This window comes from Mya arenaria, chromosome 14 (assembly GCF_026914265.1).
Source record: "Mya arenaria isolate MELC-2E11 chromosome 14, ASM2691426v1".
NCBI lineage: Eukaryota > Metazoa > Mollusca > Bivalvia > Myida > Myidae > Mya > Mya arenaria.
In genome coordinates this window covers 57,104,564-57,131,036 of record NC_069135.1, presented here as the reverse complement: position 1 = coordinate 57,131,036, position 26,473 = coordinate 57,104,564, and the positions used below count along the sequence as shown (strand labels likewise).

The following is a 26,473-nucleotide window of genomic DNA, read 5'->3' as shown; positions in this document are numbered from 1 at the left end:
CTATCAAAAAGGACTTGCTTTCAACAGTCAACAAAATGAAGTTTAAAATAGTATTTTCAAAACCTTAAAATATGCCTATAATACCAACGATCGTTATCCGATAACCATGACTTTTATTAAGAATAAGTATCGGACCTTGTGATACCGGTATCGATTATCTGATCTAATATATATAGCCAGGAATTCATATAACTGAATTTTGCTATGCCGGTAAATATAAAAGGTGAATTTCGAGCTCATATTGAAGTTCATATAACAGACCTCTTACTCTATTGTTTCCGAAGTAACGTGTGTATATTAAAACGGTTTAATTTTGTTTGTATCGGAGGATTAGCTTTGGAAAACCAGAATATTTATTATTCTGGACTAAAACTATTGATCACTCTACCCGTTATCAAAATAATCGGATACCGGATACCGGGTTTTAGCTATACCCATGACATGATAACCTCCCTTATTTCTTATCAAGAAAGTTGTTACTTTCGGTTTTGAAGTCACATTAATTACGTTGACTCTCCCTCTCTCTCCAAACAGCGAATATTAAAATCATTGGCGACAACCACATTTGAAAGTAATGAGTTGTGTACTTAAGATATTCAAGTAACTATCGGAACGGACTGGCTTCCAACAGTCAACAAAAGTAAGTATAAAATAGTATTTTTTTCTCAGGGGCGGTGCCAGGATTTAAATTTAGTGAGTGCACACTTGGGATAACCACAATAATTGGCGTTCAGAAAAACTTTTTATATCAGTGGGCATTGTTATGTTTATATGTGGCCATCATAAATATCTTATAAAGACTATTGGCATCTATTTATATGGACCTGATTTTGGGGTCAAAAATTAGAATGTGCAGCCCGGCTTCACCAGAAACGAATAAAAAGGCTCACAAGTATTTGGGGTATTGGACCGTCATAAAACATTTTGGCCACCTTTCATTCTGAAACAAAAATATTGTAGTTTGTGTTTTCAAAGCTGGTCGCTTTGATGGTTTAGGTATTTTTAAACCTAATCTGTACCTCCTTATTTTAACTTTGTTTTTAAAAAAGTACTGTTTCTTTCACAACTTTTACTGACATTCTTGCAGCTTAATGTGTAGGTCCCCAGAGTAGGGGTTTGACATTAATGGATGGATGTATGGATGGATTATGGATGGATAGATGGATGGATGGATGAATAGATGGGATGGATGAATAGATGGATGGAGCAACGCCTCAGGAACCGCTAGTGTTTCCAATTTAATAATCATTTTCTACCATCAAACAGAAGTTAGTTTTACTTATAATAAAGACTATACCTCGTAAAGAACTGGATTAGCCAAGTGTTAATTTGACAATGAGAATATGTTGGGTTTTTTATATTAAAGACCATTCCTCAATAAGAACGAAATTAGCAAAAAGTATATTTGACAATGAAAATATGTTTTTGAACACAGGATGGATGCAGTTCCAGGGAGAATCGCGCCCGAGGCTACAGGGTCGTCCCATGACCACATTTATTGTCAGCCATGTGCTGAAGATGGGAAGAGAATCCTTCCTGATGCCTTCTGTACCGTCTGCAAGGAGTTTTTGTGTTCCACTTGCGCCCGAGTACACAGGAACATGAAGCTGACCAAGAGCCACGTCCTCCAGGACAAGAGCAGTATGCCTTCCTCATTCCATGCTGAAAGTGAGGATGAGACGTTTACAGAGATATGTCAGTTCCATGCGAATGAGTTTATAAAGTATTACTGTCCCAACCATGAAGCACTTCTGTGTGGAGAAAGCGTAGTTGATTATGAAGAACATCGCTCTTGTAAAGTAAAGAAAATTTCTCAATTGGCAAAACATTACAAAGAGGGTGCAGTATACAAAAGTCTGAAAACAGGTATTGTGCAGATGGTCAGTGACATTGAAAACTATTTATCGTTCATACAGGCGAGCATGAAATCAGTTGAAGAGGAAAGTCTTACCAATATAAATGAGCTTCGAAAATTCAGACATGAGATCAACCAGTTATTGGATAAGAGGGAGAACGAGTTATTGGAAGAAATTGATCGGAAGAAACGGGAATCCGAGACGCTGCTAAATGAAATGAAAGCAAACTGTCTAGACATGAAAACTGCCACTGAGAAGCTCAAGGCCGAGCTACAAGCTAAGGAGGTCAACAACAACCAGCTGTTTGTATCTGGAACAAGGGCGATCAAAGAGTTAGTCGGTCTCCAGTCATCACTTGATGACATCAGGAGAAGGGGTAAAGTTCCACACTCCAAATTCAGTAGGGACCCAGCAACGGGACAGCTGCTGTACTCAAACACAGCAATTGGCAAAGTGGACCAGGTGGCGTCAGATTTGGCAGACCAGCAGAAACAACCTCAGCGGCCAGGTAAGCAACACAAAGCAATTATATCATAGTAAGGTTTCACGATATCAGTCAGGTTTCACGTTTAATTTTTGTTTCAGTTAACACCATGTTACCTTATTGCCATCCTTACTCCAGGTTTAATTCAATATATTTTGAAATAATATAAAACTTGTTGTTTCCGATTTCAATGCCCCAATAAATTGGGATTATATATATTATATCAGTTTCCTTAACAGAAGTTTTTTTACAATTGTGTGTGTGTGTGTGTGTGTGCGTGCGTGCGTGCGTGCGTGCGTGTGTGTTTGCATGTGTGACTCAAATGCATGTACGAATGTGGGTTTGTGGGATTTTTTCGTAAGTGAATATGTTTAAAGGTATGTTGTGTCTGTGAATGCGAGTATGTGTTAGTGTTAGTGCGTTTTAAAAGATATATGAGTCACCCGTTGGTGTGTATGTTTGTACGGTTGTTATGCGTGTACGTTTTGTGCGATTGTGCCATGGGTTTGTATGTGTGAACATATGCTATGTGCCTTTTAGAATATTTATGCATATTGGGTTTGTGCGATGTATGCAATATGTGGGTGTGTTTGCTTGAACGTGTGTTTGGTGTTTGTTTGTGTGTGTGTGCGTGTGTGTGCGTACGTGTGTGCGAGCGCGCGATGTGTGCTTATGTGTGTATGTTTATACTTGCGTTGTGTGCATGTGAGTACGTGCACGTGTCTGTGTCTGTATGTTTTGTGCGATGTGTGCTTAGGTGTGTATGTTTATAGTTGAGTTATATGCATGTGAGTACATGCACGTGGGTGTGTTTGTATGTTTTGTGTGATTTGTGTGTTGTTGTGTTTGCTTGTATGTATGCCCTGGGTATGTGTGTGCTTGCTCTTGTGTGTACGTGTAGTATGTTACTTTCAGCTTAAGCACGAATTTGTAATGTGCGTTGTGTTTGTGAGGAATCATTTGTGCAGTTTTTTTAAATATTAAATTAATCATCTATGGTGTTTTAATTGAAGCGTCCTCTTTGTATACACACAACATGTGTTTGTTTTAAACATAACATCAATGCCAAGTAGTTTACATTATCACTTTTTTAAGATGGTACAAACATTTCAGAATGATAGATTGTTGCTTTCATAGACGGCAGTATCGGTCTGAGATATATTCTTTGCAATATCTATATATGCCTGTCTCTCTGTTACATCGTTGCATCATAGTTGATAATATCAGTCAGAGATTGTTTTATATATATATATATATATATATATATATATATATATATATTGATATTTATTATGATAGCAGGTTTCTTTATTGTAGCATTGCTGACATAGGCGGAAGTATCAGGCAGAGAGTATTTAATACATTATATCTATTATTTTAAACATATCAGCAGTTTTTTTTATATCTTTTGAGTATCCTTTTGTTATCATAACCAGTATGCAATTTCTATAAGATAACAAACCACAAACATGAATATATGCCTTAAAACCTCACTGTACACTCTGACTGATACTGCCCCCCTAGGGTTACACCGTATATTTCTGTAACTAACACTGTCTACCATTGTAACACCATATATTTCTCTGGTTGAAGCTGCCATCTATTGTTACACCGCTTACTTCTCTGAATGCTACTGCCACCTACGGTTACACTGTTTACGTTTTAGAGTGACATTGCCACCTATGGTTGCACCATTATCTATCTCTACCTAATATGCCCACATTATACTTCTCTAGCTGACTATGGTAACCGGGTACATCGTATACTGATATTCTCTTACTGATACTGCACCCTTTGGTAACACCGTATACTTTTATGAATGATACTGCCCCAATGGTTACACCGTATACTTCTCTGAATGATACTGCCCTAATGGTTACACCGTATACTTCTCTGGCTGAAAATGCCCCAATGGTTACACCGTATACTTCTCTGACTGAAAATGCCCCAATGGTTACACCGTATACTTCTCTGACTTATACTGCCCAAATGGTTACACCGTATACTTCTCTGAATGATACAGTCCTCAATGGTAACTTCATTGTATTTCTCTTACTGATAATGCCACAATGGTTACACCGTCTACTTCTCTGACTGATTCTGCCCTCGATGGTTTCTTCATTATACTTCTCTGATACTGCCCACAAGGATTTTTTCTTTATACTTCTCTAACAGATACTGCCCCAATAGTAAAACCGTACACTTCTATGATTTACACTGCCCTCAATAGTTACTTCTTTATACTTCTCTGACTTATACTGCCGAAAGTGTAACACCGTATACTTCTATTACTGATACTGCCCTCAGTGGTTACTTCAATATATTTCCAGTAACTCTTACTGATAATGTCCCCTATGGTTACACCGTATTCTTCTCTTACTGATATTGTCCCCCATGGTAACACTGTATAATTCTCTGACTGATACTGCCCCAATGGTAACACCGTATACTTCTTTGACAGATATTGCCCAAATGGTTACACCGTATACTTCCCTGACTGATACTGCCCCTATGGTTATACCGTATACTTATCTGACTGATACTGCCCCTATGGTTACACTGTATACTTCTCTAACTAATACTGCCCCAATGTAATCTCTGTATACTTCTCTGACAGAATCTACACCCAATGGTCACACGGTATTCTTCTCTGACAGATACTGCCCCAATGGTAACACCGTATAATTTTCTGACTGATACTGCCTACTATGGTAACACTGTATACTTCTCTCATTGATACTGCCCCTATGGTTACACCGTCTACTTCCCTGACTGATACTGCCACGATGGTTACACCGCCTTCTTCTCTGACTGATACTGCCACAATGGTTACACCATCTACTTCTCTGTCTACTTCTGCCCACAATGGTTACACTGTATACGTCTCTGACTGATACTGTCCCCTGTGGTTACACTGTATACTTCTCTGACTGATATTGCCCCCTATGGTTACACTGAATACTCCTCAAACAGATACTGCCCCCAATGGTAACACCGTATACTTCTCTGACTGATACTGCCCAAATGGTAACAACGTATACTTCTCTAGCTGATAGAGCCCCCTTTGGTTACACCATATACTCCTCTGACTGATACTGCCCCCTATGGTAACACTGTATACTTATCTGACTGATACTGCCCCCTATGGTTACACTGTATACTTCTCTGACTTATACTACACACAATTGTAACACCATTTACTTCTCTGACTGATACTCTTAAGAGATTGTTCCATATATTTAGTATAATTATGATACGAAGGTATCTGCATCATTTTATTGCTAGTATAGACGACAGTTTCGGTCAGACGTTGTTAATTATATAAGGTCTATTATTATAAACATATCAGTGCCTTTTTGTTATTTGTTTTGAATGATATTGTTATCTTTACTGTATTTTTACATAATTTGTATCATGGGATGCAATTTTTATGATAACAACATATGTACACATCTCTGACTGGAACTGCCCCCTTTGGCTAAACATTACTCTTCTCTGGCTGATACTGACCCTTATGGCTAAACGGTACTTTTCTGTGACTGGAACTGCCCCTATGGCTTAACATTACTCTTCTCTGACTGGAACTGCCCCCTTTGGCTAAACATTACTCTTCTCTGGCTGATACTGACCCTTATGGCTAAACGGTACTCTTCTCTGACTGGAACTGCCCCTATGGCTTAACATTACTCTTCTCTGACTGGAACTGCCCCCTTTGGCTAAACATTACTCTTCTCTGGCTGATACTGACCCTTATGGCTAAACGGTACTCTTCTCTGACTGGAACTGCCCCTATGGCTTAACATTACTCTTCTCTGACTGGAACTGCCCCCTTTGGCTAAACATTACTCTTCTCTGGCTGATACTGCCCCCTATGGTTAAGCAGTATTCTTCTCTGACTGATATTGCTGCCAAGGGTTACACCGTATATTTTTGTATTTAATTCTGCCCACAATGGCAACACTGAGTACATCTCTGGGACTTTTTCTAAAGAATACACAGGTCCGACTATCCGACCCGTTCCCAATGCAAAATATATTATCTTTCCCAATCTGCCAAAAAAAAAATCCTTTTTTTTTTAAATTTGTATATCTTATGAAAGTTTTTTTTACCTTTACTGGTTCATTCAAAATTCTAAAAAAAAAATCATGTGATGTAAAGTTTTGGGGATAATTATCAGAATTAAGAAATCATTGAATTTCGTCACATTCAGAGATCATGTGAATTATTATCTGTCAAGATTGATTGCAATAGATATGTACACCCCAAGCAGTGTTCTGCCAAGGATTGAAAAAGATGGGGCCGAATGGCCCAGCAGTCATGAAAATTAGGGGGCATTTTCAAAAGTGAAGGGCCATGACCTTTTCCAGGGGAAAATGAAAACTTTTAAATGAAAGTGTTGGGGCATTTTTGGGGCACTTTTGGGGTCAAAAGCAGACTGCCGTAGAAGAAAAACTGGCCCAAAAGCACACTAGTATATCATTTTTAATCAGCAAAACAAATAAATATTTTTTTATTTATTTATTCTTTTTTTTTTTTTTTATTTTTTTTTTTTTGGGGGGGGGGTCCTTTGGGCCATTAGATCCGCGAATCCGCGGACAAATCCCCTAAATTATAACCCTCCCCACCCAGGAACATTTTCCTCTGTTTCGCATTCCTTTAATGCGCCAGGGCCTCATTGAAATTGAATTTGTTTATATCTCCCCCCTCTATTTTGAGTTGTTTTCTTTTTCTCAGCCATGATGATGACATTGAATTTGGTAAAAAAAACATACTACCCCTCGTGGTTGGATAGTTAGACGTATACGGACCAATGAAAATCGTTGTTTTATCGAATGAATGCTGTGCTGTAAAACTTCTGAAAAAGAAATCGATTAAGTCAAAACGGCTCTTTAAAAATTTGATTAAGTCAAAACGGCTTTTCAAAAAACGGGCGCGCCGATCGGCCCGTCAACAAGTATTTCGTTGCGCCATCCTGATTTTTTCTGCGCCAATGGCGCAAGGGCGCGTCCTTGGCAGAACACTGCCCAAGGTATGATATTTCAGCCCTTTTATAAGCTCGACTATTTGAAGAATATGTGGGCTATTCTACTCGCCTCAGCGTCGGCGTCCGGTTAAAGTTTTAGGGCAAGTTGGGATTTTCACTTATAAGTCCAATACCCTACATTCAATTGACTTAATTCTTCACGCAGTTGTTCAGGGCCATCACATGATGAGGTTAGATAACTCCATATTATTCTTTACACAGACTATGGCCCCTGATTGACCATGGAACTTAGGTTAAAGTTTAAGGGCAAGTTGGAATATTTATTAATTACTTTTATATCCTTTGTTCAATTGACTTAATACTTCTCACAGTTGTTTAGGAACATCACACAGTGAGGTTACACAACTCCATATTATCCTAAATACAAGTTATTGCCCCTGATTGACTTAGGGTAAAGTTTTAGGGCAGGTTAAAGTTTTAGGGCAAGTTGGGATTTTCACTTAAAACTCCAATACCATTCATTCAATTGACTTAATACTTCACACAAATGTTCAGAGCCATCACATAATGAGGTTAGATAACTCCATATTATCTTTTATACAAATTATGGCCCCTGATTGACTATGGAACTTAGGTTAAAGTTTTAGGGCAGGTTGGGATATTGTTTAATAACTTCTATACCCTTAATTCAATTGACTTAATACTTCACACAATTGTTCAGGACCATCACCCATAAGGGTTACATAAATCCATATCCTTAATACAAGTTATGGTTCCTGATTGACTTAAGTTAAAGTTTTAGGCAAATAAAAGTTAAGGGCAAGTTGGGATTTTAATAAAAAACTTCTATACCGTTCATTTAATGCACTTAACAAAATTCAAAATTATTTACGACCATCTAACAACAAGAAACATAACTCCTTTTTAAGCCTAAATACAAATTATGGCCCTTGATTTTTTTAAAATTTCTTTTGAAAGGCATATTTGTATATTCTTAACCACATCTTCGTAATTGGAAATCAAGTTATTTGAATGACTTGTGACATTGCTTGGTCGGGCTGGTGGGAGGGCAGCATCAAAGTCACCTTCTGTATCGAATAATTTTAGTTAGGTTTGACATAAAGAGACCAAACTTGGTATTATTACATCGTTATTGTATTCTCAGTCAAAGCGGCGCAGTCGAGCGCGCTGTCTTACGACGGCTCTTGTTTTTATTTGGTTTTGACAAAAAAGGGTCGGTGCTCCCGTAAACCATATTATTAAAAAATGCTGGCCTGAATTCAGAAATCATTGAGTTTCGTCACATTCAGAGATCATGTGAATTATTATCTGCCATAATTTATTGCAATAGATATGTTCACCACAAGGTTTGATATTTCAGCCCTTTCAGCTCATTTAAAAGGGAAAAGAAACTAATATTTAATAATTTCCACATTCGCAGGAGACTGTAAGGAAGCTTGTTCTTTGACTGTAAAATTTCACAATTTGGACATATATCACAATGCAAATTCCCCAAAATGTCTAGAGTCTTTTTTCCAAAAACGGGCAAAAAAACCCTGTTCTCTGGCTGACACTGCCCCCTACGGTTTCTGGGTACGCAGTTCTTTTCTGGCTAAAACTGCCCCCTTTGGTTACACCGATATACCACTTTTGCAGATTCTGCCCACTATGGTTACACCGTTATACTATTCTAGCTGATTCTGCCGCCTATGGTAACACCGTAATACTACCCTGACTGTTTTTACACCATTATACTACTCTGACTGATTCTACCCCTATGGTTATACTGTTATACTACTTTGCTGATTCTGCCCCCTGTGTAACACCGTTCTACTACTCTTTCTGATTCTGCCCCTATGTTAACACCCATATACTGCTCTACCTGATTCTGCTCTCAATGGTTACACAGTTAAACAACTCTAGCTGATTCTGCCCCCTATGGCTACACCGTTATTCTACTTCTGACTGAGTCCGCCCCCTAAGTTTACACCGTTATACTACTCTAGCTGATTCTGCCCCCTATGGCTACACCATTATTCTACTTCTGACTGTTTCTGCCCCCTATGGTCACACCGTTATACTACTCAAGCTGATTATGCCCCCTAAGGTTAGACCGTTATTTTACTCTTGCTGATTTTGACCCCTATGGCTACACCGTTATATTAATTCTGACTGAGTCCGCCCCCTAAGTTTACACCGTTATACTAGTCTTGCTGATTCTGCCCACTATGGTTATAGCGTTATACTACTTCTGACTGATTCTGCCCCCATTTACACCATTATATTACTCTTGCTGATTATGCCCCCGATGGCAACACCGTCATACTACTCTTCCTGATTCTGCCCCGTTTGGTTACACCGTCATACTAGTTTCTTTGATTCTGCACCTAATTGTTACACAGTAATACTTCTCTTTGATTCTGCCCCCTATGGTTACACCATTATACTACTTTTGCTGATTCTGTCCCCTAAGGTTACACCAATATACTACTGAAGCTGATTCTGACCCCTATGGTTACACTGATATACTATTCTTGCTGATTCTGCCCCCCTATGGTTAAACCGTTATAATACTCTTGCTGATTCTGCCCCCTGTGGTTACAACGTTTTATTTTTATAGCTGATTCTGCCCCCTATGGTTACACCATTATAGTAATCTAGCTGATTCAGCCCTCTATAAATACACCGATAAATTTATGTAGCTGATTGGCAGCTGCCCCCTATGGTTACAGTGTTTTACTACTCTAGCTGATTCTGCCCCCTTTGGTTAAAGCGTTATACTACTCTAGCTGATTCTGGCCCCTATGGTTAAAGCGTTGTACTACTCTAGCTGATTCTGGCCCCTATGGTTAAAGCATTGTACTACTCTAGATGATTCTGCCCCTTATGGTTAAAGCGTTGTTCTACTCTAGTTGATTCTGCCCCCATGGTTAAAGCGTTGTACTACTCTAGCTGATTCTGCATCCTATGGTCAAAGCGTTGTACTACTCTAGCTGAATCTGCTCCCTATGGTCAAAGCGTTGTACTACTCTAGCTGATTCTGCCCTGTTTGGTTAAAGCGTTGTACTACTCTAGCTGATTCTTGCCCCTATGGTTAAAGCGTTGTACTACTCAAGCTGTGGTTGCAATGTAATACTACTCTAGCTGATTCTGCCCCCTTTGGTTACACCGTTATTCTACTCCTGCAGATTATGTCCCCTATGGTTACAGCGTTATATTAATCTAGCTGATTCTATGGTAAAATGATAAACTTGTCTGATTGATACTGCCCTTATAGTTACGACCTATACTTCTATTACTGAAACTGTCCTTATTGTTGCACTGTTATACTTCTCTAGCTGATTCTGCCCCCTATGATTAAATGATATGCTTTTCTGTTTGATACTGCCCCTTATGGTTACAACCTATACTTCTCTGACTGAAACTGCCCCTATGGCTACACCGTTATACTACTCTAGCTGATTATGCCCCCTATGGTAAAATGATATACATCTCTGACTGATACTGTCCTCTATTGTTACAGCCTATACTTCTCTGACTAAAACTGCCCCTTTGATTACATCGTATACTTTTTGAACTGGCAATGCGCCCACTGGTTACACTATTTTATATATTAGCTAGCTAATACTGCCCAAAATGGTTTCTTCATTATACTTTTCTCCCTGAAACTGTCACCAATGGTTACACCGTATACTTCTCGGGCTGAATATGCCCCTATGGTTACCGGGTACACCGTACACTTATCTGACGGATACTTTCCCTTTTGGTTACGCCGTATTCTTCTCTAACTAATACTGTCCCTTATAGTTACGCACTTTACTAACTGACATTGCCCAGATGGTTACATAGCATACTTCACTGACTGACACTTTCTTCCCTATTGTTATGCCGTATTCTTCTCTGACTGATACTGCTCCTTTTGGTTGCACCATTTATGTATATTGACTGATTCTGTTCCCTATTAATACACTGCGAATTTCTCTGACTGATACTGGCATGTGTGGTTACACCGCTAAAAACTCTGACTAAAATTGCCCCCAATGCTTTCATTGAAAACATCTCTAATTGACACTGCCCCCTATGGTTAAACCGAATACTTCTCTGACTGATACTGCCTACTATTGTTACACTCTAAACTCCTCTGACTTATACTGTCACTAGTAGTAACATGGTAAAATACTTTTGCTGAAACTGCCCCCAATGCTTTTACTGTTTTCTTCTTTGACTGAAACTGCCCCCTATGGTTACACCGAAGGCTTCTCTGACTAAAACGTCCCCCTATCGTTACACCGTTTACTTCTCTGACAGAAACTGCCCCCTATGGTTACACAATATACATTTCTGAATATAAATGTCCCCTATGGTTACATCCTATACTTTTTCTGACTGAAACTGCCCCCTATGGTTACACCGCATACTTCTCTGACTAAAACTGCACCCTATGACTACACTCTGTACTCCTCTGACTGAAACTGCCCCCTCACACTATGTAGTTCTCTAACTGATTCTTCCCCTTACGATTACACTGTATACATCTGTCAAAAACAGATGAAAGCTGTTTCACAAAAAGGTTTGCGTACAACCACTAAAAAAATTGACATTTCCTAATTAATGCAGTTTATTAGTCTGTTTACAAAAGCCTGTTGACGTCGCTCAAGTTAACCAGTCACGTTAACCATGTTGTAAAGTTCACCAAGTGCTTTTCAAAAATGGCATAATGAGATACTTCGACAAATAATATTTCGCAAATAAAATTGAGATACAAATAAACTTAAGGCATACATTTTTGAATGATACAAACTTGTTTAGGTATAACAATACGGTATATATATATATATATATATATATATATATATATATATATATATATATATATATATATATATATATATATATATATATATATATATATATATATATATATATATTCTACTAAATTTTATAACCATCATATTTCCAGGCGAATCAACTTCGGCGGTAGGGCAGCAAGGACGACAACAACAAAAGGAGCAGCAGCCTCGGCAACTAGAGACGATACAGCAACAACAAAAACACATGCAAGGTGTATCACAGAAAGGTCGGTGTACAACCGCAGACAATTTTGACATTTCTTTATTGCAGTTGATGAATCTGTTTTCAAAATCGTGTTGACGTCACTCATGCTAACCAGGAACGATGAAAGTACATTAACAAACTATGTTGTAAAGTACTTAACAAAGTAAAATAATTAAATACTACGACAATCATATTCCTCAAATAAAATTAAGATCCAAATAATCTAAGGTGTAACGCGACTCTGCGAGAATTTTCGAGTTAGTGTCTGAAAATTGGTATACGAATAGAAGAACATATGTCCAGTAAGGGACTGTTTTTACTTTTTCAATATTCGGAATCTTTTGAAACTACGAGTCTTCAAAAAATACCACTGACGTTAATTTTGAGACGTCTGTCATTTTTTGTGGCGTTCCAGCTATAACAACCGATATATTCATCAATTGTTCGTTCATTGCTATGAAATTTCTACCTCAAGTACATATTATGAAAACATTCGCGGACATATATTTTTTCTTTCTCTTGTTTTACGTTTTTAATTTGAATTTCGTATAAAACGTCACTTTTTGCGGGAAAAACGCCATCGTGTTTCGCTGAAAAAAGTGCGCCTTTCTTGTTATAAATGCATGCATTCAACGTTTTATTATAAATCGCTTGATAACGAAAGTGTACCTTACCGACTTCGTTTTTGCGCAATATTAAAAAACTAACGTATTTTTAAACGTATTGTATTGAAACGTTAACCATGACGTTACGAAACACTGTTAATGTAATTTAATAGTTAAGTTTTGTTTAAAGCTGCACTCTCACAGATTTATCGTTTTTATTTTTTTTATTTTTATCTTGGAAAGAGCAAATATATGCGTAAATATCTGCAAACCAATTGTAAAAGGTTGATGGCAAAGATCAGATCGGAGATTTTCATTTTTCCTTTCGAAAATTAAGGTTTTATGGCTTAAACCGTTACTCACGGTTTAAGAAAAATGCATAAAGTATTTTTTTTTTAAATTTCAATATAAAAATATGCCATCTAAGTCAGCAGTCTTATGTAACTGGTTTCCATGCATTTTCGCAAAAATTATGTTGAAATCTGAATAGTAAACATGATCTTATCAGTATAGCACTGATTATAAATGAACACTTTAAATGGTTTCTATAAGCTCATTTTGTTAAGTATAGTTATAGCTCACTTACAAACATTAAGGCGTATCTTTTTTAATGTTATATACTGTGCTGTGCTGGTATTACAGAACAGTCATAATTCCAGGCGCTATACATATCGTAAAATTTGGTTACCCGTATTCAACTTCTGTCAGTTCAACACGGCTGTATTCTACTCTGCTGACGTCACATCATAAACATATGAGACTATGCTGAAATTACGTCATAATACAAAATGTTGCGTAATTAATATTGCATTGATTATAAAAACATGTGTCTTTTAAGTGACTAAGCCAGTAATATATTATATATATATATATATATATATATATATATATATATATATATATATATATATATATATATATATATATACATGATAAGGGTAACTAATATAGCGTTTTGATCCGGTATATCGTATTCGACTCTCGTGGATTCTTGCAGATATTAATTTCAGTGGCCTTGCGCCTCATGAAATCCAAATATGCAAATATTCGCTCCATTCTAATACAACCTTCCAGACCAAAGCGCATCACTAATAAACCAATTAGTTATTGATAAATACATTTGCTATTTATTGCTTCATATTGACCCTAATCAGTTTATACCATCACTGCTACAGCAATGATGATTCATATTTTTTTGTTGAAACCTTTTTTAAAAAGGTAAAAAACACATAATGAAAGTTCATATGTATAAAAATTAATTGATTTAAACATGTTTTATTGCCTTTTTTCTTTCAACATAATCGGTATTTACAACAATAATATAGAGTATACAAAAAGCAAATGGGTTGGACACAAGTTCTTACAACATAAGAAACGTCTTCCCCTGTATAAAAGTTAATAGTCCACAGAACTCATTCCAAAAACGATTTTACACTGCACAAAGTGAATGTTTATAGACATTTGCGCTATTGCAAGAAGGTTTCGTTGAAATGAATTGTTGGATGAATCGTTAAAAAGAGTGCTAACTATTTCCCAAAATAATGTAATGTTATAGGTATTTTTCAGTAAAATGATCAAATATTTATCTTATATATTATGTGTCCTCGACTGACTAGTGTGCTTTAAGATGTTTGTTAATTACATTGTATTCAATGAAAACTCGTTATGCGAAAATTGACGCATACTTTTATTATTTTTTTTTAAATAGATAGGCAACTACTTATAATATTATACGTCATTTTGTATATCATTGCGGTGAAATATATAGACTATCGACAATAGGATTTATCATAAAATTTTGAATAAAAATATTTATTATTATTATTATTATTATTATTATTATTATTATTATTCATTTTAAAATGTGATGAAACAAAATGTTTTTTTGATTTGTGTTATTTATGGTAATGTTTACTTCCAGCCCACTTCAGCAGCAGAGCAGACCTAAGCCAGGCCAAGTTCAGCAGACAGCCTGACATTTCAGTGAAGACATCAGGTGATAGCAGGGTCTGCTTGCTAACCAATATGACCCTCCTGACCAGGAACAGTCTCATACTGGTAGATTACAATAATTGCTCATTGAAGCTGGTGGACACCAAGAATAACAAGCTTGTGTCCCAGGTGAAACTACCTGGTCAGCCGTGGGACCTATGTCTCCTGCCCGGAGATATGGCAGCCGTCACTCTACCCAGTAAGAAGAAGATACAGTTCGTTTCTACTCAGGGAAATGTCACGCTACAGGATGTTGTTAAAGTAGATGGACTTTGTTGTGGAATAGATTTCTGTGATGACAACTTGATAGTGTCCTTTAAAAACCCAGGTAAGATTGTGTTGATTGACATGAAGGGAAAGGTGAAGAAGAGTGTGGACAAAGACAGCAGTGGAAAACCTTTGTTTTGGTATCCTAAGTATCTGAGAGTGACCAGGGAGAGCCAGAATCCTCCGGTCATATATGTCTCAGACTGGCTCACCAAGACCATAACCAAGCTGAGCATATCACTAGAGGTCCTCCAGTCATACCAAGATCCGATACTGGAATCAACGTATGGTCTGACAGCCGTGGGGGACAACCAGCTGCTCGTGTGTGGGTGGGACAGTCACAACATACTGCTACTAGACACGCTCACCGGCAAGATAACCCAACTGCTGGGCAAGAAAGAGGGGATAGAGGGTCCATACAGTGTGGCTTACTGTTCACTGAGGAAGATGATGTTTGTCACCTGCAGTCGGTATGGCTTACGTGATTCGGATAATTTCGTAAAAGTATTCAACTTAGTATAGATCATGTCAGTCAATTAATATGAGTGAAATTTGTATCAGGTGTGAAGTAATTGTAATGTTCAAGAATAATTCTAATGTATAATATTATACTGACAATACGCATATACAATGCTTTATTTCACATATCGCGCGATTCAATTACTGTGAGAGTTTTTGACGGAAACTTGACTTTAAAATTATTTTGAATTCTAACAGTTTTCATAAGTGACAAGTCGTGTAGCAATGTGTTTTAAGAAAATAATATACGAGTATGAGAATGTGTATTATTAATTGAAATGGTAGTAGCTGATTGTGTATGAAATATACCAACAAGTTGGTTTCTTACGTTTGAATGTTTAATCAAAAAATGTAATTTTGTAATAGAATGATTCAGAATATAGATTATAGAGTTATAGACTCGATGTGTCATTTTTTCATGCAGTTTGTATTTAGTAAATATGATGTTTATAAAGTGTTTATATTGAAATTAAACATACATGTACGTATCCTTATACATGTATATTGGATGAATAATTCTATAGACATTGACCTTAGTGTGAATTCTTTCCTAAAAGATGGATTGAATTATTTGAACAGACATTGACCATAGTTAAAATAGTTTCCTCATATATGAATTGAATGATTAAACCGACAATGACCAATGTGCAACTTGATTCCTCATATATTTATTGAATTAATTATACAAACATTGGTGTACTAGATGTAACTAATGTCAAAAAAAGTGTTTAAATTGACTCGCTCATGTTTTTGGAACATAACATATTTCCCAAGTAATGCATCTTAACTGAGTTATCGTATTATTAGTTTACTATTTGAAACCTTAATTACAGCAAAAGATATCATTAAAGTACAGTGAAATCCCGTTGGCTCGAACTCGCTTGGCTCGCATTCCTTGTTGGCTCGAACTGATGTAAACGACCGATTTTATTATACTGAAGGAAACCGCTTGGCTCGAATTTTTCGAGGCTCGAGGTATTTTCGACGGTCCCTGGGGGTTCGAGCCAACGGGGTTCGACTGTATAAACAGAAATTCTGGTCTTATTTGGCAGCATAATTAATGTGACCCCCCCTCCCGCTAGCACAGTCCAAATATTTTTAGAAAATCGATAATTTGGACACTAGAACTCATTCACAAGTTTCTGGATTTTCGAACCTTTCCTTAATTAATTGAAAGCTTCGCGTAACAATATCAATCAACCAATCTCACAACAGCTTTTAGCTGATTTGTAACGGGTGTGGAAATCGTGGAATTCGAAAACAATTCGTTTACTAGTGTATATCAACATTTGTTTAAGAGGTGCAGCTGTCAAAGTTTTATTTGACGTTCAATATAAAATATATTCCATTATTTTTGTAAATTGGCCAGAAGGAGGTGTCAGATTTTTGCTTAAATAACTTATATACGCGTCGTCGGTTAGTGCTAAAGGATGCTATCTGACACCATACGATTTCTCACATCGAGTGATACATTTGGCGCATCTCGACTACCGATATTTCATCATAAAGTAATGGAAATTGCTTTAGAGATGCCTGAATTAAGTTATATAACAATAACATTACCAATTTTAAAAACGTGGGTAAATTATCTAGATTGCGGAAGATAAGATTTGTGTCTTTGGATAATTGTGCGTTTCTTTACGCCCATCGACTGACATTAGGGTGAACATTTCTTCGTTAAATGCCTGGCACTTTCTATATTTGTGTGTACTATTTTCTAGTATGAAATTCAGCCTTTCGAGTTATACAATAAAATATATGAATTTTCGGGGTAAGTTTTGTTTAATTTAATTTAGCAATTAATCGAAAACAATGCGTTCAAACTGTATTTTTAACGTTGAATTCGATACGCCTATTACTCGGCCTTTGCCACCGATTTAATATTTTAATGTTGCGGTGTCAACTGAAAATAAATCATTTTCATTGTGAAGTTTTTATTGATTATTGATCACATATCTATATCTCTTTCAATTTGCATCTGCCGCTTTACATTGATTTTTATGGTAGTTTTGTGAAAACATTGCTCTGCGACCAATGCAAGATTTCGGTGTAGCTCCAAAACACTGCCGGACCAACCCCTGTGACTCACGCACATATACGTGCACGCATGCACATACACGCACATCTGCGAATCCGCTTTATCACACGCCGACATACACGCAACATGTAATGGAGTCAGCGATAAAGCCATTCTTAATCATTTGGATTTAGCTTGATGTTATCTAACTGACTTAAAATGTAACTCCATTAGCTTAAAAAATGTGTCATTTAAAGGGACTCGTTCATGGTTTAGAAAATTCAACGTGCAGTTTTTGTCGAAACCGTGCACTTTCTCAATAAAACCGATAGCAGCGTCATACCCGCAGGTGGCCGTATTCTGACACCCATCAAATCGATTACCAGAATCGCGAAACATAGAGTGCAAATGTTTTATAACATGAGACTGGTTGAATCTACGGTCGTGTTTACTGGCCTGTCTTCGTTTCAAAACAAATTTAACCACCCCGTCCTCATAGCACATGATGCAGCTTTCGACACATGAGTAAAAATAAATAAATGTCTGCGCTGAAGTTTAATCTTTCCTGGCATCATCGGTAACCCAGCGTATCTTAACCTATATCATACCCTGGGAAAATCAGCTGTAAAATTCTCGTTGTCATGGACACGGACCTATAAACCAGTCTATAGGTCCGTGTCATGGATAAGTAATAAGGTGAAATGGCCGAGAAGTTACGGATGTAATCTCCGTTCGAAATAATCCGAGGTGATCACGGCACACAAATCGGTTTAGGCAGGATATTGTTAAACATGCTGATAGCTTTTCACAAAGGCGATTCGATCCTTTTTGTTATCAGCTATTTCGTTGGTCGGAAAATGCTCACATTACGGACTTTGATTTAGCCACCCTTGGAGCTCAGCTACGAACAGTCGACGCGCTACCGCAGAAGCTTCAAACTACGATCTTAGGAGATGCTCATTTTAACGTTACATGAATAAAGAATAAAAAGAACTACTTTCGGATATATATAACTGCAACAGTATTATTAATAGCTGAAGCAATAAGGCCGGTACTGGACTGTGCGGGAAGTGGCTCCAAGTAGCGAACCATGGTTCCGGGTGCGATGGACTGTTAGAAAGCCTAAGACCACAGTTCTTTAACTATATTTTTCATATAAATATTAACCTGGCTTTTCACTTTAAAGCAGCCCCAAATAAACAAGTATCGCTGCTGAAGAACAATCAAAGACACAAAATTTAATCACAAGAAAACAAAAGGTTGCCTTTTGCCGTGTCTCACATAATTGAGTAGATATACATGACCCTGAGGTCAAGACATAAAAGGGCTACATTCAACCAATTAACACAGTTCCACCGGCAAAGAGGTTTCCAATTTTCATACTGGAAACTATCAGTTTTTGAAAAACAGTGTCAAATTATGTTCAGCGTTATGCAAAAAGAGCATACCTTTCTTTTCCTTCATACAACTTTAACAACATATTGATACTGTGTTTTCTGCATTAACATCCGTATCAACGGGAGGGGGGAGGGGCAGATAAATGTAGTCTTTAGCCAGAAGTGTTAAAACACATATAAGACTAAAACCGGCAAAACCAATTGTAGCTTCACCATTTACTTTCTCAGTCGAATATTTACTACCAGCTTGTTCAACTTTTGACGTTGAACAAAACAAAATATGAAAAATGCGAGTTATTTTGATGTTTAAGATTTATCTTACCTGTGTGCAAATATTAAAATAAAATTGTATTATGCTTGATTCCGTGCATATCTTTTATCAATGGGGTTTTCGATAAAATTTTAATATTTATTGACGCCATTCAGGATAAAATTAAAGAAATTATGGTGCCTTTTATGATAACGGGGTTGTTCACAAACTTCATCGGTAAACTATTTGTTTTCACATCAATGATAAAAGCAAGCCTACCACTTTATGCTGCCCAATTTTAGGTGCATTTAGAAAAATATTCATATTGACCACGAAATTGTGATGAGCAACGTACTCCCACTACATTCAGCTAAACTCGAACCCACAAAGCAAATGATGGTCAGAATTCACAACAGTTTATTCCAAAAATAGCAAAACAATGGTTGATATACTTTTATGATTTTTTTAACACTAACCATACGCTTAAACACAGCTCATCTCATTAGATGAATCACAATCACAATGTATTTAAATCTTAAAATGAAGTTTGGGGAGATAAAACTTCATTCAAGTTATTTAATTTTTAGTTTTTATTCTATTTTTACATGTATGGTGTTTATCTACATTAACAGTACTCTTCTATACTTGATGACAAATCAATATCTTAAGACACAGACACAAATATTGCAGTTATAACAATTTTGAACACCTCCTAATTAATCATATATATTTTAACAAACAATATACTATATCTAACTAACTAATGTCAGAACAAATGGAGCATATCAATATGTCAATCATACCAGGAGAAAATTGGAAAAAAATCAACATAATCACGCTCAGACATAAGAAAGGGATCTCTATATTATAACGCTCCAAAACAATGGGAAAAATTCAACAACAGTCACATTCATAAACAAAGGGAGCTATTTAACTTCAACATGATCACAATCGCAGACAAAAGGACAATTCTATATTAATACACTCAGAAACAAAAGAACAATTCAACATGTAAACAATCAGACACATGAGGCTATTAAACATAATCTGACACAGACATGTGTGTTTAATTTCAACATGATCACACTCGGAGACAATAGGAAAACCCTATATTAATACACTCAGAAACAAAAGAACAATTCAACATGCTAACAATCAGACACAGGGGGCTATTCAACATGATCTGATTCAGAAATGGGAGTTCAATTTTAACATCATCACACACGGACACCAAACAAAATGTTTAACATGATCCCACCAAGATATAAAAGGAAATATTTCAACATCGTTTCACATAGAAAACTCAGTGACAAACGGAAACGAGCAGAGACAAAAGGGGAATTAATCATTGTCACAATCAGTAAGAAAGAGGCCAATTTATCAGAATCACACTCCGAATAAATACAACACTCACACTCAGAGATAAAAACGGAGCACTTTAACATTATCACGCTTAGAGACAAAGGAGACAATCTATTATTTTCACACTCAGAGACAAAAGAGACAAAACAGCAGTATCACAATCAGAGACTATGGGGTTAATAAAACACACTCAGAGGGAATGCAATCCTATCGTTCTCAGAATCGAAAAGGACAATCTAACCCCATTACAATCAGAGACGAAATGGACAATGTTACACACTCAATGTATCACTATGATATTGCAAATTCACGGCCGAGCGTTCATACTGCATAAACGCACGAAAAAAATAAAAATAAATCTTTAAATGAAATTCTCATTCCTCGTTCATTGGGAGATAACATCTTATTTTTAGAAACTAAGTGGATATCACAACATGTTCACATTTAGTGACAAAAGAGAAACCTTAACATATTTAAGCTCATAGCGAAAGGAAACATCCCACAATGTTGACATTCAGAGACAAAAGGGACACATAAACATGTATATTTCATCATGAAAGAGATCATCTCAACATATTTAAAGTCAGAGCCCAATAAGACACCGAAACATGTACATTTCATCATGCAAGGGAACATCACAACATGTTCACATTCAGAGACAAAAAAGACACCTTATCATTTTTATTATCACAGTTAAATGGATATTCTCAACATGTTTTCTTTAAGGTATAAAGAAGACCACTGAACATGTTTATTATCATTAAATCATGTTCATATTCAGAGACAAAAATACACCTATTCAAATTTATTCTCAAAGTGAAAGGAAAAAGTGAAAAAAGACACCTTAAAATTTTTATTCTCATGTAAAATGGATAATCCCAAAATGTTTACTTCCAGGTATATAGAAGACCGCTTAACATGTTTATTCTCATTACAACATGTTCACATTCAGAGACAAAAAGACACTTTTTCCAAGTTTATTGTCATAACGCATGTAAAAAGTGAACAATACACCTAAACATGTTTATTTCATCCTGAAAAGGGAACGACGCAACATGTTCACTTATAAAAAAATAGAGAAAAGTGTATTTCATCATGAAATGAAAAATCTCATCATGTTCACATTTAGGGAAAACACTGAACAAACTTGCTGTGTTTAATTGTCTAAATAGACTTTGGAGAAGAATTTTACCATACCTTTGTCAAACTTCAGTCTGTTTTCTTGGTAAAACCAGTGATATTGTCCTGTATGAAAGCCTAAGAGAAGATACCCCTGGTGTGGTTAGAACCTACGACCTTATAATCGCGAGGTGGTCTTCTTAACAACCAAACCACTGTCATCCTGTGTTAATGTTTATTTGTTTTACTATAGCAAGCTTATTTTACCCAATATGTATCATTTTACAATCAAAAATAGTTTTAATTGAAGGTTAAACTGGATCAAAAACAAGAACAATCCGTTCCCCTTAGGTATTTAAACCAAACTAGAAATGAATCTTTAGAACGCTGTTTGTTTGTGTAATTCGTGAATCATCTGATAGTAATAGACCAATCCAGAAAATATTATTCCTTACACTCTGTCATCCGAATGTATAGAAGAAAATATTTTATATCAAACTCGAAAATGTGTAATTCATTTCATAACGCAGAAAATCGGTTAAATAGTACAGACGAGTTGGATTTCTGCTTACCGAATTCCTATCAAATCACTACGAAATATGTTTGAATATTCTTTTTGTGACAAGCCAAAGTTAAATTCTTATATTTGGTATAAACAGTTTAACTAAGTCACTGGGACAAAGAATGTATTCCTTACCAATAACTTTAGAGCAGTTTTGTCGTTGCCTTTATAAATATAAACATTATGTCATGTCGAAAGCGAAGTTACTTGTCATGTCAAGGCAATACTAGGATGCCGTTTACAAATCATCAGTCTAAAAATCAAATATTAAGTTTATGTTTGATTTTATTTATGTCTTTCATCTTTTCTTATTGAAGGAGACGTTAATCAATAACTACTTACTGACTTAGTGTTTGCCATTCCAAAATTGCATCACTAAAATTATGCCGTGCGACTGTCAATCACTGCATGCCCCCTCCTCCCTCCCCCCATGATATTGTGACGTGTTTAAATCAGTGTTGACACTAAAATTGCGCATATGAAAACAGAAGGCGTGGCAATATGCATATGTGCAGTTAAAGCTTAATCTTGAGGATTCTTCACTCATCAAACTCTAAACGTGTTTTATATCTAACCGTGTCATTTTTATTCGCTTTAAAACAAATAAAAATAATAAAATAAGATAAACACACAAAAAGCAGTTCAATTTACAAACATCGTGAATTTAATTCTAGATTTAGGATTCATGCTTTGGTAATTTAGTTCAAATACCAAAAAAATGTACGAAATGGAAAATTTCAATTTTAATTTACTCGTATATTTTTTCAACTTATCACTTCATTTTAAAATTTTAGAATATACCATATTTCATTGTTTTTGTACATATAGCTGATGATTTTATCTGATTTAACCCTTTATTTCTATTTTTCCTTTGTTGTTACCATATGGAACAAACACTAAACATCAAGTGTTTAATTCGAATCTATAAAATGGAAACCCTTTGCAAAGGGCGTTATTTGACCCATATAACAGCCCCACTATCAAACAAAATGGGTCTGAATTTATGTAGAGAAAATATAGCCCTGCCCCTTTATACCACTCAGGGAGCATTATTGAATCCTGTAATTTGAAGAGCAATGGCTCCTTATGAAAAGCAATGAGTTTTGTAAAAATCAGGATGCTGAGCAAAACGAATCAATTATAGTGTTAATGATGGGTTTCATACATAGCAAATACTTGCCATGTTCAAATAATGCTTGTTAAAATTTTAGGTAAATGTATTGCTGAAATATAAAATTTGTCGCCCCCATGATAGTGTTTTCTTGCTTTGAAATAAAATAACAAATAGTACACTATTTGTTTTGATTCGTGTTTATGGTCTGTTTGTGATGTTTGTTTGTTCGCACTTGTTCAGAGTCTCATGCACTCTCCTTGTGCATCTAAACTGGGATAGTGTGTGCCCTACATTTTCAGTCAATGAAGGGCGCTAGATTTTCAAAATGTTTATTTTCTTATCTGTTACGAATCGTAACATACAATAAGGATTAAAGTCCCTGAACCTTTGTATCAGACTGAGTGACCTAATTTTATACAATAAGAATCAAAATCCGAGTATCTCTGTAAAAGATTGAGTGATTTATTTTCATACAAAAAGGTTTATAGTCCGAGTATCTCTGTATAAGACTGAGTGACATATTTTCATACAATAAGAATTAAAATCACAGTATCTCTGTATATGATTGAGTGACCTATTTTCATACAATAAGGATTAAAGTCCCAGTATCTCTGTATTAGATTGAGTGACCTAGTTTCATACAATAAGGTTTAAAGTCCCAGTATCTCTGTATTAGATTTAGTGACCTATTTTCATACAATAAGGTTTAAAGTCCCAGTATCTCTGTATTAGATTTAGTGACCTAGTTTCATACAATAAGGTTTAAAGTCCCAGTATCTCTGTATTAGATTTAGTGACCTATTTTCATACAATACGGATTAAAGTCCCAGTATCTCTGTATTAGGTTGAGTGACCTATTTTCATACAATAAGGATTAAAGTCCCAGTATCTCTGTATTAGATTGAGTGACCTATTTTCATACAATAAGGTTTAAAGTCCCAGTATCTCTGTATTAGATTGAGTGACCTATTTTCATACAATACGGATTAAAGTCCCAGTATCTCTGTATTAGGTTGAGTGACCTATTTTCATACAATAAGGTTTAAAGTCCCTGTATCTCTGTATTAGATTGAGTGACCTAGTTTCATACAATAAGGATTTAAGTCCCAGTATCTCTGTATTAGGTTGAGTGACCTATTTTCATACAATAAGGTTTAAAGTCCCAGTATCTCTGTATTAGGTTGAGTGACCTATTTTCATACAATAAGGATTTAAGTCCCAGTATCTCTGTATTAGGTTGAGTGACCTATTTTCATACAATAAGGATTAAAGTCCCAGTATCTCTGTATTAGGTTGAGTGACCTATTTTCATACAATACGGATTAAAGTCCCAGTATCTCTGTATTAGATTGAGTGACCTATTTTCATACAATAAGGATTCAAGTCCCTGTACCTCTGTATTAGATTGAGTGACCTATTTTCATACAATAAGGATTAAAGTCCCAGTATCTCTGTATCAGATTGAGTGACCTATTTTCATACAATAAGGTTTAAAGTCCCAGTATCTCTGTATTAGGTTGAGTGACCTATTTTCATACAATAAGGATTAAAGTCCCAGTATCTCTGTATTAGATTGAGTGACCTATTTTCATACAATACGGATTAAAGTCCCAGTATCTCTGTATCAGATTGAGTGACCTATTTTCATACAATAAGGATTAAAGTCCCAGTATCTCTGTATTAGATTGAGTGACCTATTTTCATACAATAAGGATTAAAGTCCCAGTATCTCTGTATTAGATTGAGTGACCTATTTTCATACAATACGGATTAAAGTCCCAGTATCTCTGTATCAGATTGAGTGACCTATTTTCATACAATAAGGATTAAAGTCCCAGTATCTCTGTATTAGATTGAGTGACCTATTTTCATACAATACGGATTAAAGTCCCAGTATCTCTGTATCAGATTGAGTGACCTATTTTCATACAATAAGGATTAAAGTCCCAGTATCTCTGTATCAGATTGAGTGACCTATTTTCATACAATAAGGTTTAAAGTCCCAGTATCTCTGTATTAGATTGAGTGACCTATTTTCATACAATAAGGATTAAAGTCCCAGTATCTCTGTATCAGATTGAGTGACCCATTTTCATACAATAAGGTTTAAAGTCCCAGTATCTCTGTATTAGATTGAGTGACCTATTTTCATACAATAAGGATTAAAGTCCCAGTATCTCTGTATTAGACTGAGTGATCTATTTTCATACAATAAGGTTTAAAGTCCCAGTATCTCTGTATTAGATTGAGTGACCTATTTTCATACAATAAGGATTCAAGTCCCAGTACCTCTGTATTAGATTGAGTGACCTATTTTCATACAATAAGGATTAAAGTCCCAGTATCTCTGTATCAGATTGAGTGACCTATTTTCATACAATAAGGTTTAAAGTCCCAGTATCTCTGTATTAGGTTGAGTGACCTATTTTCATACAATAAGGATTTAAGTCCCAGTATCTCTGTATTAGATTGAGTGACCTATTTTCATACAATAAGGATTAAAGTCCCAGTACCTCTGTATTAGATTGAGTGACCTATTTTCATACAACAAGGATTAAAGTCCCAGTATCTCTGTATTAGGTTGAGTGACCTATTTTCATACAATAAGGATTTAAGTCCCAGTATCTCTGTATTAGATTGAGTGACCTAGTTTCATACAATAAGGATTCAAGTCCCAGTATCTCTGTATTAGATTGAGTGACCTATTTTCATACAATACGGATTAAAGTCCCTGTATCTCTGTATTAGGTTGAGTGACCTATTTTCATACAATACGGATTAAAGTCCCTGTATCTCTGTATTAGGTTGAGTGACCTATTTTCATACAATAAGGATTCAAGTCCTAGTACCTCTGTATTAGATTGAGTGACCCATTTTCATACAATAAGGT

General features: G+C 35.9%; 1 protein-coding gene across 1 annotated transcript; it reads left to right on the top strand.

Annotated features, from left to right (window-relative positions):
- The first annotated feature begins 475 nt into the window (after nucleotides 1-475).
- On the top strand, nucleotides 476-16,412 carry LOC128217323 (E3 ubiquitin-protein ligase TRIM33-like). Its single transcript, XM_052924405.1, has 4 exons — nucleotides 476-640; nucleotides 1,436-2,364; nucleotides 12,285-12,401; nucleotides 14,906-16,412. Exons 2-4 carry the CDS (start codon nucleotides 1,437-1,439, stop codon nucleotides 15,763-15,765), a joined length of 1,905 nt encoding a protein of 634 aa, XP_052780365.1. The 5' UTR covers nucleotides 476-640; nucleotide 1,436; the 3' UTR covers nucleotides 15,766-16,412.
- Nucleotides 16,413-26,473: the final 10,061 nt, after the last annotated feature.

What these genes read in the sequence shown, in the direction of transcription:
- LOC128217323 (XM_052924405.1), top strand. Translation starts at nt 1,437, where the DNA reads ATGGATGCAGTTCCAGGGAGAATCGCGCCCGAGGCTACAGGGTCGTCC. An exon ending in GAAACAACCTCAGCGGCCAG is followed by an intron (nt 2,365 to 12,284) that starts GTAAGCAACACA and finishes TCATATTTCCAG; the next exon opens with GCGAATCAACTTCGGCGGTA. An exon ending in GCAAGGTGTATCACAGAAAG is followed by an intron (nt 12,402 to 14,905) that starts GTCGGTGTACAA and finishes GTTTACTTCCAG; the next exon opens with CCCACTTCAGCAGCAGAGCA.